General features: G+C 43.3%; 1 protein-coding gene across 1 annotated transcript; it reads left to right on the top strand.

Moving 5' to 3' along the window:
• Window positions 1-15,756: 15,756 nt before the first annotated feature.
• Window positions 15,757-18,599, top strand: LOC311426275 (uncharacterized protein). The gene has a single exon (XM_084502530.1). The coding sequence runs from the start codon at window positions 15,978-15,980 to the stop codon at window positions 18,312-18,314; it is 2,337 nt and encodes a 778-aa protein (XP_084358656.1). The 5' UTR covers window positions 15,757-15,977; the 3' UTR covers window positions 18,315-18,599.
• Window positions 18,600-19,474: the final 875 nt, after the last annotated feature.

Raw genomic sequence — 19,474 nt, forward strand, 5'->3', positions numbered from 1 at the left:
CAGCATGAAAGACCCCTAGAGACCCCCAGAAGAGACCCCAGAGGAGACTGCGCATGCTCCAGTAGGAGGGACTGCACCCCGGAAGCTAATTTTAATAATCTATTTTTTTTAGAAGTAGTAATGAATATGTATTAGTCTAGGAGCATAAAAATCAGCTGCTTGATGTAACTGGTGTGCGTCCTGGTGGAGCGGAGACTCCCGGTGCACCCAGCGCTGTTTGCTTACCTCTATTCCTTTATATTCTTTCAATAAATCCTATTTTTTTATTTAATCCTAATTTGAATCCTGAGCCATTTATAACAATTTGGGGGCTCGTCCGGGATGGCTATAGTTCCTGAATTCTGATTTAATCTAGGAGAGGCGCCCCACCATTTGGTGGCTCCTGTTTGAGTCGGATCGGGACTAATGCCATCCTGAACCTGAATAAAGGTAAGCAAAGAATTTGATTTTTTTGAGCTCCCTTGCCGGCTGTTTTTTGCCCGTAATTCTGCGCGCGAAGATCCGGATGAAGACGACAGGGTCGTTTGGATACCGTTCGGTTGGATTCCGGTGTCCGGAATCGAACCGGATGAAGACGACAGTCGTTTGTGGATACCGTCTGGTTCGATCCCAGATGAAGACAGCAGAGACGCTTGTGGATACCGTCCAGTTGGATTCTGGATGAAGACAACTGATTCGTAAGATACCGTCCGGTTGGGTAAAGGTGCGGTTGCCAGTGTTTGTGTGTGTGAGTGTAACTGAGACTCCTAAAGTCAGCGTGGAGGTCTTTTTGTTTTCTCACCGGTTCTAATCTCCTGTTGGGGGGGCTGGGCCGGTGAATGGAGTGATATGTGGGTGGGTGATAGGTCCTAAACCCCCTGCAAGACACTCTCACTGGGGGCAACCAAGGGCTGTGGGAATTGCCACTAGTAAAATTCCCGGATGGGTCAGATAAAATCGAAGACCAAGGACCAGAAAGGGAGCAAATTACCAGATATATGATCAAAAAGTCCATTATGAATAATGATTAGAAATTGGAACAATAGGGGCCCCAGAAAATTAAAGAGTAAATTGAAAATGATCCAGTATTATATGATAGAATGACCAAAAGAACCCTTAAGACCCCATGTATTTTGATCCACGGAGGACGGGGTCTGTCAGGCTTTGAACATTAATAGTAGAATACCTGTGGATCCGGAAAAGAGCAAGCTGAAACATTGGAATTAGAAATTAGAGAGCAATTGATTAAGAATGAATATGTGCTACATTTGTGCCTGTGCTACACTTATGCCACCAGATAACAGGAGCCTCTCGGACCCCGAGAACCAGATCAAAAACAACTTCATGGTTCAGACTTTAATCAAGGGGTCTGAGATAAGGAGGACTGTTCACAAAGGGACAGGTTAGGAATATGTATAGGAATGTTCATGTATATGTAACTCTTTACTAAAGCAATTTGCCACGTTAGGCGTGTACGACTTTGGTGGGACTACCTGCCCCGTGCTGCATAGAATTGAGTAAACATACCTACTTTACAATCTTACTGATTGTGGAGTCAGCTTTCTGTGAGTCATTTTGGTGAGCCAGGCAGGAGACACTCTGCTCGGCTGCAGGATCGTCTGTGGTGCAGACCTTCCTAGGTGCATCCTGAGTGTTTTTGCTCGGAGGGGACTCCACTCTCAGCTGCTCACCGCAGGAGCAAAGATCTCCTGAAACTGCAGACAAACGGTATGTTTTCGGCTGCTGGAGGGATACTAACTGGAGTGTTAATAATTGTATGTGTTTTTATGTATGTATTTTGTGTTGTATTTTGTGTTGAAATTTTGTATATTGCAATATTTGCATATTGTATGTATTTTGTGTTGAAAGTATCTGTATAAGTGTCAGGGTTTGAAACAAAGTGTTACAAGTCACTTCACAAAGAACACAGTCAGAGACAATACTTGTTTGGTTGGTTATCATTCTATTCCTGTGGTATGAATGAGATGTGCTGGAGGCCTCTGTGTGCGATTGTGCTGTGTGAGTGAGATGCAAAGTGAGTGCAGAGTTCCGATCCGTGGTTCTGTACTCTCCGCAAGGGGAGTGGGCAGAGACGAACAAAGTGCATGACAGACTGAGAAGTGCTGTTTTATCCAAGCTTTGAGTGGTGGTGCCTAATATATAGGCCTGGTGGTGTATCTTGTGATCCTATTTTTGCTCTTAAATGTTTTGACTGTGACAAGAAAAAGGCAGGAGCATGATATGACATGCTTCCTGCAACATATGAGGCCCGCACAGGCCGAGACCTGGACTCGCTGAGACCTGAACAGGCTGAAAGACTGGAACGGCGCCGGGAGACCCGAGACACTATGGAGGGACTACCGCTGGACGGAGAGAGCCCTGAGAGACACTGCAGAGCCACGGATGGCTCTGAGAGACACAGAATAGACCTGACAGAAGCTGCAAAACGCGGGGAAATTGAAGTAATTGCGGGACATCAGAGATCGAGTTGCTACGGGAGACCAGAGGCGTCAGTGGACAACGGCAGTCGACTCTCACCGTGGGGCGAGTCGGCACAGAGCAGAGGGGCGGACATCAGGACCCTGCAGCCTGTCTGACATAACCATGGAGGCAGCGGCAGCAGCGGCTGTGCTGCTTCACTCTAGCATTCTTTTTATAAAAGGTTTATCTTGCAATGCAAACAAGACTATTAGTCCCCAGATTGGTGTTATAACTATTACTAATGACGACTTAGCTCTATTGCAGGGCAGGAGTGCAGAGACGCAGATTACACTGCCAAATGACCACCGGCAGGCTCTTTCACAAACCTAAGGTTGCAGCTGGCACTGCCTGCAGCCGTATAGCAGACGTTACACTCTCTTTCCTAACTAGTAATCATGTGTCTCATCCATTTGTGGTGAATGGCCAGTGGCAAAAAGAAAAGGGGGGGAGACAAAGACACAAACGGTACCAGGAGGATGCCACTGACACTAACAGCATGGGTAATAGGAGTAGTATAAGTGACACAGGTGACGGTGCAGGGCACTCTGCCTGCTGCTTGCCCTCGCCTGACTGTGCACTGCTGCCAACGGTGCTAGAGCAAAATGTGAAGACTGCTCAGATGGCAGTGATGAGAGTGCTTGTGTGAAGAAGATGTGTGAAGAAGATGTGTGCTGAATCTGACTTTGTGTGCAACAGTGGTCAGTGTGTGCCAAACAGATGGCAGTGTGATGGGGACCCGGATTGTGAAGATGGGTCTGACGAAAGTGCTGAGCTGTGTCATATGAGAACAGTGTCATGGAAATGTGATGGTGAAAAAGACTGTGACAGTGGAGAAGATGAAGAGAATTGTGGCAATGTGACTTGTAGTGCAGCAGAGTTCACATGCAGTAGTGGACAATGTATTTCCAAAAGCTTTGTCTGCAATGGTCAAGGTGACTGCTCCGATCACTCGGATGAATCTTTGGAGCAGTGTGGCCGTCAGCCTGCACCTCCGGTGAAGTGTTCTGTGAGCGAGGTGCAGTGCGGCTCAGGTGAATGTATCTACAAGAAGTGGTGATGTGACAGAGATCCTTATTGCAAGGATGGAAGTGATGAAATTAACTGCCCTTCCTGGACCAGTTCAGATGTGAAGATGGGAACTGTGTCCATGGGAGTAGGCAGTGCAGTGGTGTGAGAGACTGTCTGGATGGCACTGATGAAGCAAACTGTAACAATGTTATTCAGTGCTCTGGACCTGGCAAATTCAAGTGCAGAAGTGGAGAATGCATAGATATCAATAAAGTGTGTAACCAGCAGAGAGACTGCAAGGACTGGGGTGATGAGCCCCTGGAGGAATGCAACATAAATGAATGTGACTGTCCAGCTGGGAAACTGTGGAGATAGTGATGAATGTCAAAACCCTGGTATCTGTAGTCAAATCTGTATCAACCTGAAAGGTGGCTACAAATATGAATGTAGCCATGGCTATAAGATGAATCCTGCTACGGCAAAGCAAATTAGATAACTGTTATTTAACTTGTCAGAAGATAAAAAAGAAAGTGTTTCAACAAGCAGCCATGGGAGGGAAGAATCACTGAACCCCCGATGGGAGGGACTGTACCTTGTTTTACTTACTACTGAAACAGCTGTGAGAACTGCGGAAAGGGACCCACGCATCCAGAATAAAAGGACCAGTAACTACTGAAACTTGGAGGGTTGAGTCCGCTCCTGGGGAACTGAAACTCAAGCTAAGGGAGAACTAATATTCTGGCAACGAGGCTCTGCATGAATTAAGGATGCCAAATAAAGGGGACAAGCCTAAAGGGAGAAAAGGGAGAAGGCGGGAGAAGGCATGACCAGGGCAGGACCCTCCACTGCGGTGTGTATGGTCTACCGAGGGAGGCAACCCCTATGGGTATTGACTGCCGAGTGAGAGGGCCTCGACCGGACTTCTCCCACAGTAAGATCAGGTTAATAAATAACATAAGAACGAGAAAATAACATAAGAACCTTTTTTAAACCTATATAAAATGGTGATTCGTTTTACAGGAGCTGGAGCACCCTGACAGGCCAAACGGTAACACAGGCCTAACTCCTTGACTGAAGGCATTTGCCTACTATGATCCAGCTACGTGGGCAGAAGACAGATCCTGGGACTATAGGACCCCAGTATATATACTTAATAGAATAATTAGGTTATTAGCTGTAATAGAAATAGTTATAAAGATGAGAACTGCTTTGTATCAAAATTGCCTAGCTTTGGATTATTTACTAGCACAAGAAGGAGAAGTCTGTGGAAAATTTAGCTTTAGTAATTGCTGTTTAAAGATTGATAAAAAGGGTGTTTCTTCCTAGTAGCTGATAGAATGTTATGTTCTGGTTTAGGATGAGAAGAATGTTAATAATATGCTGATGTTTTAATTGTTACAGAGCAGTGCTTGCACCAAGCCAAGGACCAAGCCAAATTCAGCTTCTCACTGTCCTGTCAGCAGGCAGGGAGGAGGGCCAGACTGCTCGGGGTTAGGCTGGGCATCTGACAGGTGGTGAGCAATTGCATTGTGCATCACTTGTTTTGTACACATTATTACTAGTAGTAATATTATCATCATTATTGTTATTATTATTATTATTATTTTCTTGTTTTTATCTCAACTCACAGGCTTCACTTTCCCATTTCTCTCTCCCATCCCAGAAAAGGAGGGGAGGAGGTGAGCGAGCAAACACAAACCTGGAAGGATATGGAATGGGATTTATTTTCATGGCTGCCTGGTGGACCATGGGTTAAAAGAGTGTTATTTTTATTGTCATGTGGTGTAATTATGTTATTGTTTATACCTTGTATGATACCTTGTCTTACATTATTAATACACCGGGTGATAAATAGTACATTTGTAATGACTTCATTAAAAAAGGAAGGGGATATGTCAATTATGATGTTTAAGAATTGGACCCTCCAAGAACGGACTGATGAAATCCAGTTATTAACAACAGAAGTGACACGAATTGTTGATATTAAAAAGAAGATAAGGGATTGTGAGGAATGTTTTAACAATTCGTGTCCATAAAGAACAATTCTGTTTGAATGCTGTCTGCCTCTGGGTCCTGCACTGACAATTTAATTCTTGAACCACAGATGCAGTGTGTCCCAGTCTCCCCCTCATTCTAGTCAATTTATCACGTCTTCAGAAAACACTCCTTAAATTTATGAACCTGTTTGCTTTTGTTATTCCGGACTTCTATTTCTAACAGTTACAGCCTTTTTTCCTGTCTTCTTTGAGATTAACTTAACACTGCTATAGATGTGTCTGTGAATGGCTGGGGAAGAATGTTTTAATTACTCGTGAAGCGTCAAATAAGAAAACTGTTTGTGTTTGATGTCTGGGAGTTTCAGAACAACTGATAACAACTAGTGACTGTTATGGGATACTATGCGGATCTTTGGTATCTGGTTAGGGGGGCCGAGAGATTAAGAGGAAGGAAAAAGAAGCTGAAGGACGGCTGGGAGACAAGACTTGAAGAGAATGTTCTATAAACTTGGCATGGTGCCAAGTAAGTACAAAGGGGGAGAGGAAGACTACAAGCCTTCAGCATGAAAGACCCCCAGAGACCCCCAGAGGAGACTGATGCGCATGCTCCAGTAGGAGGGACTGGACCCCGGAAGTTAATTATAATAATCTATTTTTTTAGAAGTAGTAATGAATATGTATTAGTCTAGGAGCATAAAAATCAGCTGCTTGATGTAACTGGTGTGTGTCCTGGTGGAGCGGAGACTCCCGGTGCACCCAGCGCTGTTTGCTTACCTCTATTCCTTTATATTCTTTCAATAAATCCTATTTTTTTATTTAATCCTAATTTGAATCCTGAGCCATTTATAACAACAATGAATAATATTTTTGAAGACTACAGAAGGTCGAGAGCTTCTTGATTAAAAAAAAATGAATATGGAGTAATGTTAAGTCAATTAAATAATGTTACTTCCCCAAAGAAAGTTAAAATAAACCTAAAAATCTATATCAAGTTACTAATAATTACTTATTTTCACAGCTCTAGGTGTTGTCTTCTGCTGGAATATGGTTCAAGATTTTAGACTGGCCAGCTATATTTGTGACCTATGCAGCAGATTTGCTTTTATCTGACGGAGTCTTCTAGTGTCTTAGAATTTTTGTCAACACCTAGAAAGCACAGCCTAGATCGGTGAGTATTTCTCTTCACCTAACTGCGAGACACAGAAAAAAGTGGCTAAAAGAAGAGTTTTAACCTCTGCTAGGATTCTGGCAGTTCATCAGTTCTGAATATTTTGTGGTGATCTCAAACAGACACAGGATGAATTGGGCCAAGGGAACTGCAACAGAACTTTTCCTGGTCAAGTCAGTCCCACACCTCCTGGTAGTGTTAGTGCCAGCTGTGATAAATGCAGAGCTCCATTTCATACCTCTACAGATGTCTGTATCACCCATTTCTTCCATTACAAACTTAAACACGAATGTTTCAAAAAAGCTCTGACAGGCTGGGTAAAAAGCAGAACAAAACTTTTGGGTAGTGACTCCACTAAACATACCCAGTCCACTTCTCCATGTCATGAGGATGTGCTTAACAAACTGCAGAATCACTGCCTTGTCCCAGGAGATAAATAATTTAGATATTTTTCATAGGACAGAGTTGGGCAAAAAGTCCCAAAATAGTCTCTGCTCACTTCTGGCAACCTTAGTGCATGAAGAGGGTGGACCTTTTAGAGCTTTTGCTTACTCCAGAAGACATTATCAGCTGTTGACAGCAAAACCTTGTGATGTTTGTCAGTCTATGAAATTTACAGATCTTTACACACAAAACCAGATCACACATTTTTAGCTATCTCACACTGCCCATGGCTCCCCTTGATGTGTTCTTCAGTCAAGTTTTAAAGTTTCCCTTCAGGAAAACAAATTTCTACCATTTCCCTTGAGGATCCTTTTGGCAATAGAAATGCTTATCTTTTGGGAAGTCACTCCCTATAATGACAGAAAGGAGCATTACAAAAGGCAATTCTGATCCCAAAGCAGTGACAACACAAATAACTCTGAAGAGGAGAGAAGAAGCTGTGTTCCCCATGGTGGGGGCAGAGGATAAAGCTCATAACCCCACGTGGCACTCGGCTGACTGTGTTTACCCACCAAAGCCTGCTGAGGCTGCCTCTGCTGGTCTGCTCTGCACAAGGCAGACATGCTGTAAGAAGGCAGGTCTGAACACAGACCTCTTGCCCTGTGTCTCAGTCTCCTTGCTTTTCAGCGAGCTGTTGTGTTTTGCTTTGCATTTGTCAAGCTGCACTTTTTTTCCTGTACCATTTGAACAGTGGAAGCACTGCCTTGTTGGCACCGGTGCTATTTTTCCCTCGCATTAAGCCTGTCTGAGTTATTATTGCACTGCAATCACTCAGCCAGTTTTGCTTTCTGTGGCATCAGCATTTCCCTGCAATAGCTCTTGTAGTGCACTATAACTCTGTGGATGTGCTTTATAAGCCCCAAGCCTCTAATAATGGGAGCAATGTTTTCTTTTCTGTGGTCCCTGCCTTCACTGCAAATAAGTATTAGGCCTACAAAGTGGAAACTTATGTTTGATTTCCTTTATTTACTTCCATCCACACCTTTCCAAACTGCTACAGTAAATCCTTCATACTAATTATTATTCTGTAAGTCGCATATGCTTACACAATGCTTAATGCACAGAGATGCAGCATGGCCCTTTTCCAAAAACTACAATCAAATCAGGACAAGATTAAATATATTCAAGGCAAACACACCCACAATCTAATCAAAACAAAAAGAAGAAATCCTGGCTCTGTTTGCGTCAAGGTTAGAATTTTACCCAAGATAAGCAAGCATGAGACAAGACAAAATAAAATAGTTTAGAAGTGGGAAGGTTTGTGGATGAGTCATGGGACAATAAGGGAAGGGATATTTACTTCCTGGGGGGAATAAAGATGAGACAAAAATGAAATATGAATATTTATTTCACTGAGTGCAGTGTAGGAAAAGTGAGAATTGAAGAGAACAGGATCTTTGACTCTTGATATGGCTTTGAATTGAAAGTTAAGAGGTGTTGGGTCCAAGAAGGCACTGTGTACCCTCAGCCTCATGGTTCAGGCCACTTGCAGGAGAGGAGAGGAGTTACTGCTTCCTAAATGTTTACATGTTCACCTTGCTAATGTTGGGCTCTCCTTTTGCTGTGGTGAAATGGTTCTTAAAATGGTGTACAATGTTGTTATGGGAGATGTTCATGAGGGCAGTGTTAGCTTTGCTGAGGTTGTCCTCCCTCTGTGGGTAGAGCTGCTCTGCTCCAGAAAATGGTCCTCCAAGGTGCCAGCTCTGATTATCTTCTGCAGGACTTCATTCCTGCCTGTTGTTGCAATCAGCAGTACAAAGTCCAGCCAGAAGCCAGTCATTAGTGGTGTACTCCAGGGTTGCTGGGGTACCTATACTGGGGCTGATACTATTTAATATCTTCATTGAAGAGCTGGACAAAGGGACACAGTAGGTATGGAGAAGATACAAAACTGGGAGGCTGATACAGGAGATGGGTGTGCTGCCTCTCAGAGGGACCTGAACAACCTAAAGGAACAAGTCCACAGGAATGCCATAAATCTCAAGAAAGGGAAGTGCCAAGTCCTGTCCCTAGGGAGGAATGCCCCAGGCACTAGTATGCTGTGGGAAGATTGCCTGGAAAGCAGCTTTGCGAAGAAGGCCCTGGGAGTCTGTCTTTTTATCACTCTTTTCCTGATGGACAACAAGTTGACCATGAGCCAGCAATGTGAAAAAAATTCCAACAGTCCACTGGGCTGCATTAGGCAAAGCATTGCCATCAGGTTGAGGGGGGTGGTCCTTCTTTGCTCAGCACCAGTGAGGCATGTGGAGTGCTGGGTCCAGTGCTAGTCTCTGAAGTACAGGAGAGACAGGGACATGCTAAGTGAGCCCAGCGAAGGACCACAAAGATGAAAAAAGGCCTGGAGCATCTCTCTTACAAGGAGACTGTTCACCCTGGACAAAAGAAGGCTCAGGGGTATCTTATCAATACATATAAATACCTGATAGAGGACAGTAAAGAAGACAGAGCCAGACTCTTCTCAGCAGTGACAGGAAAAGAAGTAATGGAGATAAACTGAAAAACAGGAAATTCTACTTAAACATAAGAAAATGTTGTTGGTTTTTTTTTTACTATGAGGATGGTTAAACACTAGAAGAGGTTGTGAATCACAGAATCATCTAGGTTGGAAGAGACCTCCAAGATCACCTAGTCCAACCTCGGACCTAACACTAACAAGTCCTCCACTAAACCATATCACTAAAACACCATTCTAACAGATGCTCAAAACCCATCTGAACACGGTTCTGAACAACCTGCTCTGGCTGATCCTTCTCAAGCAGTGGGTTGGACTAGATGTTCTCCAGAGGTCCCTTCCAACCTCAGCTGTTCTGTGATTGTGTGTGTTCCCTACAGGATAGACAAGGAATTTTAGCCAAAGTAGTCTAAAGTTAGCCTCTGTGAGTTCCTGACATGTCTGTGTATATGTCCCATGTATTTGGATAAATAACGAATTCCTTTCCCTAATCCTCTCACTTACTACAGACAGATTCTACATCTGCAAGCTACTCAGGGATGTTGCCTTTCTGATATCTACTGCACACATTCAAACTAGAGCATCTCTGACCAGCCTGGGCTAAATTTAGTACAACTTTACCTCAGCTTCAGTTAATAGAGGTTTCTTCACACACGTGAGTGGAAAAGAGGCTGAATGCTAGTAAAATTGGTATGGCTGAATCACCTTATGAAACTCAATATGCCAACAGTTTATGATACCTATAATGATGGTGGCTTTCATTAAAGTCATTCACTAAACAGCTCTTGCCACATTGATTTACTATTCTGATCACAGAGGAAATGTTTGCCATCACATATACTAGTGAATACCAACTTATTAAACCCTCTTACTTGCAATTTCTTGTGAGGCCTGAAAATGGCAGAGGGAGAGAGAATATTTTGGCTCCGTCACAAAGAGTCACTGTCCTCAGGGTGTCTTAGCGCTGCTTCAGGCAGAACTCCTCTGCTTCTCTGCATTGCATTGAATCACTGCTAAAGGGAGAACAGAGCTGAAATCCACCTATACCTTTGCTGAAAGAAACCAGCAAGGAGCACTTAAGAGACAGTGTAAGGACAGAGCATGGATAGTGCAACTTTTTCTACTGACAGTTCTATCCAGCCAATAGTAATCAATAGACAGATTCTCCCTGAATTTTGTAAAATTTCTTTTAATCTCCATGATATCTTGCAGTTATGAGTTCCCCTGGAACTGCGGGACAGCAGAAGTCAAGCACACCCTTGCAGTACCCTTATCTCTCTTGTCTGGCTACTGCAACAATCCCCAGGCATAAATAGATCAGCTTCAACGCAGCAAGAGGCTGAAGAGGGATTTGTATTAGCCCAGGTGCAGAGTGTAAGGTTTGTAATGAGTACTTGGAAAAAGCATGAGTGAATCAGTTCTTGCAGCAGAGGTACAGAAGAAACCCAAGACAGCAAACCAAAGACAGGCCCAGAAGAGGTCTAAAGACAGCAGAAAGCATAATAACCAATAGGCAGAGGAGATATTTTCAATGCTTTTTCATTCTTTCAAAGCTGATCTCTTCTTAAAATGGACACAGACTGCTTTTCAGTGAGGGGAAAAGCAATTTGTGGTGAGACCTTGCTTATGTCTTCACCCAGAAAATTCCCAAAGAATTTTTACTTTCACAGAAACTTTACCCTGCTCCCCAGAAATCACATTCTAGGATTTCTTTCTGTTAGTCTCTATCTGTTTATCTGTTACTGGAACCACAATGTGGCCCTGGAACCCAGACTCATCCTAGACCTGGAGGCCTGCCAAGGTCTCCAAATCTTTTACAACTGGTATTTCATTCAAGTGATTTATTCACCTAATCAAAATGTAAATAATATATACAATTTCAGGACTTCAAAGATTCTGTCTCCCATGGTGGGATACAAATACAACCACAGTTTTCATAATGCTGGTGATAGCTGACAGTAGCTGTTTAGTAAAATAAGCTCTGGCTGACTCACACAGAACATGTCTCCTGGAAGCAAGAACTATTAAGAAACCAGGCTAAATGTCATAAATGAAGCAAGATTCAGAGCTCAAATAATATGGGTAGACATAGGTGCTACTGTATAAATATTAATTAATTAATAAATAAGGAAGGAAGAATTTAACTCAGAAGGGCTTCTCGCTGTTGTAGTGGTGTTTGGGCACAAAAACAAAGTGAATGAAAAGGCTCCCCAGTATGCTAAGTAAGCCATATTTCAAATTCAGTTGCAAGAGTACCTTGAAAGGTTTTTATGTGATAGATTTGATTGAATAAAATGAAATCAAACAAGAATTGGTGTTTCAAAATTCATTTCACAGTGTTATACTAATAAGTTACTATTTTATATCAGGATGAAAATTAAATAAGAATTTCACAGTCAGCAGTGCCTTCCCCCATTACCTGAAGGAACAAAGAGCAAGATCTGAAGCACATTTTTGGCCTCCACTGATTATAAACTATATCAGAAATCAAAGATGTGGCAACCATTTTGGGAAACAACTGATGAATGTGTCCAGAATGTCATAGTAAGACAGTCTACTTAAAGCAGTAACAAAAGACAAGAAAGAGAGAGGTGGTAGATCCATTTCCAGATGAGATCCATAAACAATGGGTTAAAAAAATAGTTATACTGGAGGGATATTTTGGAATATACGATTTGATAGAACAAGATCATTGTATTAACAACAGTGAGAATGAAATTATGACAAATAAGAATAGACAATCAAGAAATATAACAAAAAAGGAGTGCAGATAGAAAAGCCTGAGCACAGCACTGAAGACTAGGAAACACAAAAGAATAATTTGAACTAGTCATTGAAATGGACCAGCTGCTTAGCAAGCAGAAGAGAAACATTTTGTGAATCTTGGTGCATTTTACTAGTTACTTTGAATTACAGAGGCAAACAGCTGACCTTGGAGAGCACTTCTAGTTCACCCCTCTTCTACCACCTTTTTTTTTTTACTAACAATCTTTTCAATCAGTTGAGTTAGGCTGAGTAGGAGTACATAAACATTTCCATCAGATCTCTGAACAGAGCAACATGTTTCTGGCTTTCTCCCCAAGCTGAAGCTTGAGATCAGTTTGTTAAGAAATCTGTCAGGGAACTGTTAGTTCCCTGAATCCTCTCCCTCTGGCAGAGCTTTTAGCCTGAAAAAAAAAGCCACGTGTACTGATGTGTAAAGCCCTCCCTCCGATGGAAAATCTACATTTTTACCCTTACTGGGTATATGGGCACATGACAATGGTAAGATTCTCATTTGGGATCATTCTTACTTGACAAGCTCTGACTAGCATATTCACCTGTTGTAATAAGCAGTCAAGTTTTTTTTTATAATAGATGCCACAAACAAAAGGATGACCCAAAAAGCTGATGTGAAAGGTGGCAATGCTAAGCTGGCAAAGGCAGTGTGAGTGCAAAACTTCCAGCAGAAGACTGATTTATTCCTTGTCAGACCAGAGCAAATCTGTATCCTCAACTATGGCATCAATGTCTATGTTTAGGTACTGAAAAAGCTAATAATAGTTTATCATAACTGGTAAATAGAAGATTATTTCCCTGGAATTATCTAAGCAGGATTGCTCTACTTATACAATGTTGTTTCTTTATAGTTAAACACAGTGTTGTCTTGGTATCAATGTCTCCCCCTTGCTAGGTTTGCAAAGCCCCAGTGTAATCCAAGGGAGACAGTGGAGACAGGCATTAGGACCAGAATGTTAGATTTATAATGAACCTATGGGACTGGCACCAGATTAAGCCAATATCTGCCGTTACTATGTCATATGGATGTATTTGCTTAGCGCATCCATACCGTGATGCAAAAAGAGAGCAAAGCCACTTCATATGATGATCAGTAATTGTCTATGCTGTGTTAACCTGGCTGATTGCAGATTGTGAACACCCATGCAGTAATTTTGTGGCTTAATTAATTAAAAGAGATTAAAAGAGATTTTAAAAAAGCAGAACAGAATCGAAAGTTTGACACACAAAAACAGTCTTGCTGCATCCCATCCTGCTTTATGCTTCAGTGACATTTTCCCTTAGGAGACCACTCAAACACACACCAGCTGGTAATCTGTCTACTGTCCAAAGATGGGCTGTTTTACCAGTCTCTGGTACCTTGTATAATTATTCACACCTGTGAAAGGTCACTGTAAAAATAAGGCACATCAGAGCTGCACTGTTTAACACCTACTGTGTACAGATGTAAATGGCCAGCCACTGTGGAAAGCAACTGAGAAGGGATCCAATATGCTACACTAATTAAAAGTCTGACCAGACATAACTAGAGAAAAACAGAGAAGAAGAAGACTCAGTTTCTTATTTATTCAGTAGTCATCTGAATGCAGATGATTTTTTTTTTTTAAAGCATATTTACACTTTCTATAACACCAGAAATAAACACAGCAACATCAACAAAACTTCCCATAATTGCCAATGAATGTATTATCTATATCAGAAATATGTTTCTGTACAGAAACTCATGAGTCACAAAGACTTTTGCCATTGCATCAAACAACATCTTAAATAAATGATGTTCCCAGGAGTGCCAATGTGAAGGTTGTAGCAAAAAATCATTGTTCAGATGGTTTGGAAACTTAGCTGAAAAAAGATAAGTTCACAAAACAGCAGATTGTACCTGATTACTCCAGTAGCTTCCTGATAGAACGATATCTGGTTTTCTAGACAAAAGAGATTTGAAAAGCCTAATTTATTTGGATTCTCTTACAGTGTTTGATAAAATGCTACCCAAGGCACAATCTACATACTTGGTGAAGAGGTTCTTCACCGAGAGGGTGGTTGCACACTGGAACAGGCTCCCCAGGGACTTAGTCACTGCACCAAGCCTGTCTGAATTTAAAAAGCGATTGGACTGTGCACTTAGTCACATGGTCTAAACTTATGGGCAGACCTGTGTGGTGCCAGGAGTTGGACTTGATGATCCTTATGGGTCCCTTCCAACTCGGGATATTCTATGATTCTATGAAGATGGAGAATTGTAGAGAAATCACTGGGTGGGAGAGGTAGTGGCTAAAGAGGAGACAGCAAGGGTTAACACTGAAAGACAAATTATTATTCTTCAGGGACAAAATGGTCCTGGACCACACTGTTTTCCTGCTCATGCTGGCAGAGGGCACCATCTTTCCTCACTTAGTACAGAAGAACATCAGAAGGGGGTGCAGGCACTGCATATGGCATGACCTTGGATACTTGCTTAAGAAAAATACCGTGTCATTCAATAGCATGGTGAAAAATTATGAATCCTGAGAGCAACTATCTCAATATTTTGATATTCTGATAAATGGAGTGTTTATCCTTTGGAACAATTGAGAAGGAGATGACCTAGAGGCAGTAGATGGTCACAGCCGGGAGTTGTAGATTGACAAACATGGTCTAATACTTCGCAAAAGGAGGAAAGAAATAAAGACCACTGGAAGTGGTACTTGTTGAGGGATTTCTTGAAACAGCAAAAATCCCATGGCTTGCGGTAGCTGAGCAAACCAAGCTACCAGGGCAACTATGAGAAGTTCCCATGACAGTGTTCCCACATCGCCCAATTGAGGAATTCAGAAAAATATTGTTACCAGTAGCTGGCTTCAAGGACAAGGTCTATGTGACTGCTAATCACAAGGGGTTGTTTTCTTGCAGGTGGGGTTGTTTTCTTGTAGTTGTTTGTCTGAGTGCTTTTGACCAATAATCTTGTGTGAAACACTGTCCACCCCTGTTAAGTTCTCTATAAAAGTTAGGCTATTCGGGCAATAAAATGGAGCATGATCTGACTCTGCTGGTGTCTGTTGTGCTTTCGGCCGTGCTTCCTGCAACATATGGCGCCCGAACAGGCTGAGACCCGAACAGGCTGAGGCCGGGACATCGGAGCGGCGCCAGGACATCGGAGCGGCGCCGTGAGATCCGAGGCACACGGCAAGCCGACCACCGCACAGAGAGAAGCATTGAAACACCCTACTAACCGACCTGGGCAACGGCCTCGGGGTGAGAAACGGGACGCGGAATCGCGGAGGGACGCGGGAAACGGAATCGCGGTGGGATGCGGAATCGCGGTGGGACACGGAAAAAGGAATCGCGGTGGGACGCGGAATCGCGGAGAGACACGGAAAAGGGAATCGTGGAGAGACGCGGAAAAAGGAATCGCGGAGAGACGCAGAATCGTGGAGAGACGCGGAAAAGGGAATCGCGGAGAGACGCGGAATCGCGGAGAGACGCGGAAAAAGGAATCGCGGGGGGACGCAGGAAATTTGAAGTAATCGCATGAAATTGAAGAAATCGTGGTGCGATACGGGACATCCGAGATCGAGTTGCTACGGGAGATCAGAGGCGTCAGTGGACAACGGCAGCCGACCCTCACTGTGTGGCGAGTCGGCACAGAGCAGAGGGGCGGACATCAGGACCCTGCAGCCTGTCTGACGTAACCATGGAGGCAGCGGCAGCAGCGGCTGTGCTGCTTCTCTCTGGCATTCTTTTTATAAGAAGTTTATCTTGCAATGCAAAAAAGACTATTCGTCCCCAGATCGGTGTTATAACTATGTTTCTGGATAAGATTCCGTGGGGTTGCCACATTCTACAGATTACTAATGACAATTTAGCTCTATTGCGGGGCAGGAGTGCAGAGACGCAGATTACACTACCAAATGACCACCGGCAGGCTCATTCACAAACAGCTTCTAGGGTTGCAGCTGGCACGGCCTGCAGCCGTATAGCAGACGTTACACTCTCTTTCCTAACTAGTAATCATGTGTCTCATCCATTTGTGGTGAATGGTCAGTGGCAAAAAGAAAAGGGGGAGAGTAAGGGGCGACAAAGACAGAAACGGTACCAGGAGGATGCCACTGACACTAACAGCATGGGTAATAGTAGTAGTATAAATGACACAGGTGCAGGGTGGATGCTGCTGCACTGCGGGGCACTCTGCCTGCTGCTTGCCCTCGCCTGCCTGTGCACTGCTGCCGACGGTGCTAGAGCAAAATGTGAAGACTGCTTAGATGGCAGTGATGAGAGTGCTTGTGTGAAGAAGACGTGTGCTGAATCTGACTTTGTGTGCAACATTGGTAAGTGTGTGCCAAATAGATGGCAGTGTGATGGGGATCCGGACTGTGAAAATAGGTCTGATGAGAGTGCTGAGCTGTGTCATACGAGAACATGCCGGGTAAATGAAATCAGCTGTGGTCCTCAGTCAACCCAGTATATCCCAGTGTCCTGGAAATGTGATGGTGAAAAGGACTGTGACAGTGGAGAAGATGAAGAGAATTGTGGCATTGTGACTTGTAGTGCAGCAGAATTCACATGCAGTAGTGGGCAATGTATTTCCAAAAGCTTTGTCTGCAATGTTCAAGATGACTGCAGTGATGGTAGCGATGAGCTGGAGTGTGCACCTCCTACCTGTGGTGTTCATGAGTTTCAGTGCAAGAGTTCTACCTGCATCCCTATCAGCTCGGTGTGTGATGATGATGCTGACTGCTCCGACCACTCGGATGAATCTTTGGAGCAGTGTGGCCGCCAGCCTGCACCTCCAGTGAAGTGTTCTACGAGTGAGGTGCAGTGCGGCTCAGGTGAATGTATCCACAAGAAGTGGCGATGTGATGGAGATCCTGATTGCAAGGATGGAAATGATGAAATTAACTGCCCTTCTCGGACCTGCAGGCCAGACCAGTTCAGATGTGAAGATGGGAACTGTGTCCATGGGAGTAGGCAGTGCAGTGGTGTGAGAGACTGTCTGGATGGCACTGATGAAGCAAACTGTAACAATGTTATTCAGTGCTCTGGACCTGGCAAATTCAAGTGCAGAAGTGGAGAATGCATAGATATCAATAAAGTGTGTAACCAGCAGAGAGACTGCAAGGACTGGGGTGATGAGCCCCTGAAGGAATGCAACATAAATGAATGTGACTGTCCAGCTGGGTTTGAGTTTATAGACAAGAGAAACTGTGGAGACATTGATGAATGTCAAAACCCTGGTATCTGTAGTCAAATGTGTATCAACCTGAAAGGTGGCTACAAAAGTGAATGTAGCCGTGGCTATCAGATGATTCCTGCTACAGGAACCTGGAAAAGGCCATACCGGTACAAAGACACAAATAACACCTGTGATTACAATGACGCTGCTAAGCAGGGTTTAGGGGTTTATAGCATGGAGACAAGGGGTAACAACTACAGTGTTTGGAACAATTGTACGGCTTTGGCCTTACCTCCTGATGTGCTTCTGATTTGTGGGGATGGGGACTGGCAAGGTATCCCTGCAAATGCTATCAGATGTCCATGTTACTTAGATAAACTCATTGTATTTGCTCCTAGCTTGTTACAGTTGCGTGAGATCACCAGACATAAATGGGCATTGCTTGCATGGGATTGCAATGATAATGTTGAATTGTGTGGGGTTGCAGCTAGAGCGGCATTAGCAATTTCAGTGCCTGGAGTGGCATCTGCAGCCGCACGTAACAACTTAGAAAAATTGGTATGCTGGGCCGAGAGGCAAGCCTATGCCACGACAGAGATACTTGAGGAGATGTTACCAGATCAAAATAGTCTGCGACATCTGCTTTTACAGGATCAAGCTGCTATTGACTTCTTGCTTTTGGCCCAAAGGAATGGGTGTGAGGACTTTAAGGGAATGTACTGTTTAAACCTTTCTGATCATAATGAGTCAATTCACAAATCCATTACTTTCCAGAAAGAGCACATGAGAAAGATTCAATATGGTATCAATCCTTTCAATCAATGGTTCACTGACTTGTTTGAAACAAGGTATAGATGATTGCTGGGTTTAGTCACAAGGGGATTAAGGATTTGGTTTATGGTGGTGGTAATCATCGTTGTGTGTTGTAAGTATAGCTAAAGAGTCACTTGTAAAACTGCTGTGTCGGGCTTGGTTTGCTCAAAAGAAGAAGGGGGAATTGTTGAGGGATTTCTTGAAACAGCAAAAATCCCATGGCTTGCGGTAGCTGAGCAAACCAAGCTACCAGGGCAACTATGAGAAGTTCCCATGACAGTGTTCCCACATCGCCCAATTGAGGAATTCAGAAAAATATTGTTACCAGTAGCTGGCTTCAAGGACAAGGTCTTGTTACCAGTAGCTGGCTTCAAGGACAAGGTCTATGTGACTGCTAATCACAAGGGGGTTGTTTTCTTGCAGGTGGGGTTGTTTTCTTGTAGTTGTTTGTCTGAGTGCTTTTGACCAATAATCTTGTGTGAGACATTATCCGCCCCTGTTAAGTTCTCTATAAAAGTTAGGCTATTCGGGCAATAAAATGGAGCATGATCTGACTCTACTGGTGTCTGTCGTGCTTTCGGCCGTGCTTCCTGCAACAAGTACTGGTGAGGAAGTCCTCTGAAGAAATGTTCATGAGAGATGTACCAATTGTGCAAGAAGTTATAGCAGAATAGGACAAAGAAATTCTTGCAAATGTGAGGCAAGAACTAACCGTTTTTGAGATGCTTCTCCTTCTGAAGTAAAGGGAAGTTTAGTAAATTTATGCAGCAGATTATATGAGATACCTGTAGTTGTCAGGTCTGAACTCAGTGGTTCAGATCTGTGGAATGTAAAAATGTCATTTTTAAAGTTACTTGTGTGAGAAAAATCTCAAATAATTTTCTTCAGACAGGATCTTCTGTGAAGCTATTTTATTCGCGATTGCAATGAAGGGCATCCTGCCAATTAGGAGTGCATTTTAGTAAACAAATCACAACCTTTTATTCCCTATTACCCGACACCTGATGACCTCCCCTGTTTCCTTATTGGCTGAGTACTACAGGTTCACAAGCTACTTGACGCTCCTCTATACCATATATGTACATTTTTTCTTTTTTTCAACCCTTTAATTTATCCTTTCTAATGTTTTGAGAACTTCTGATCTTTGTTTTTTACTGTTCTCACACTGCTCATCCTGTTTTTCTAAGTCTTCTACCTTATGTGGT

Source organism: Aythya ferina (genome assembly GCF_964211825.1).
Source record: "Aythya ferina genome assembly, chromosome: W".
Lineage (NCBI taxonomy): Eukaryota > Metazoa > Chordata > Aves > Anseriformes > Anatidae > Aythya > Aythya ferina.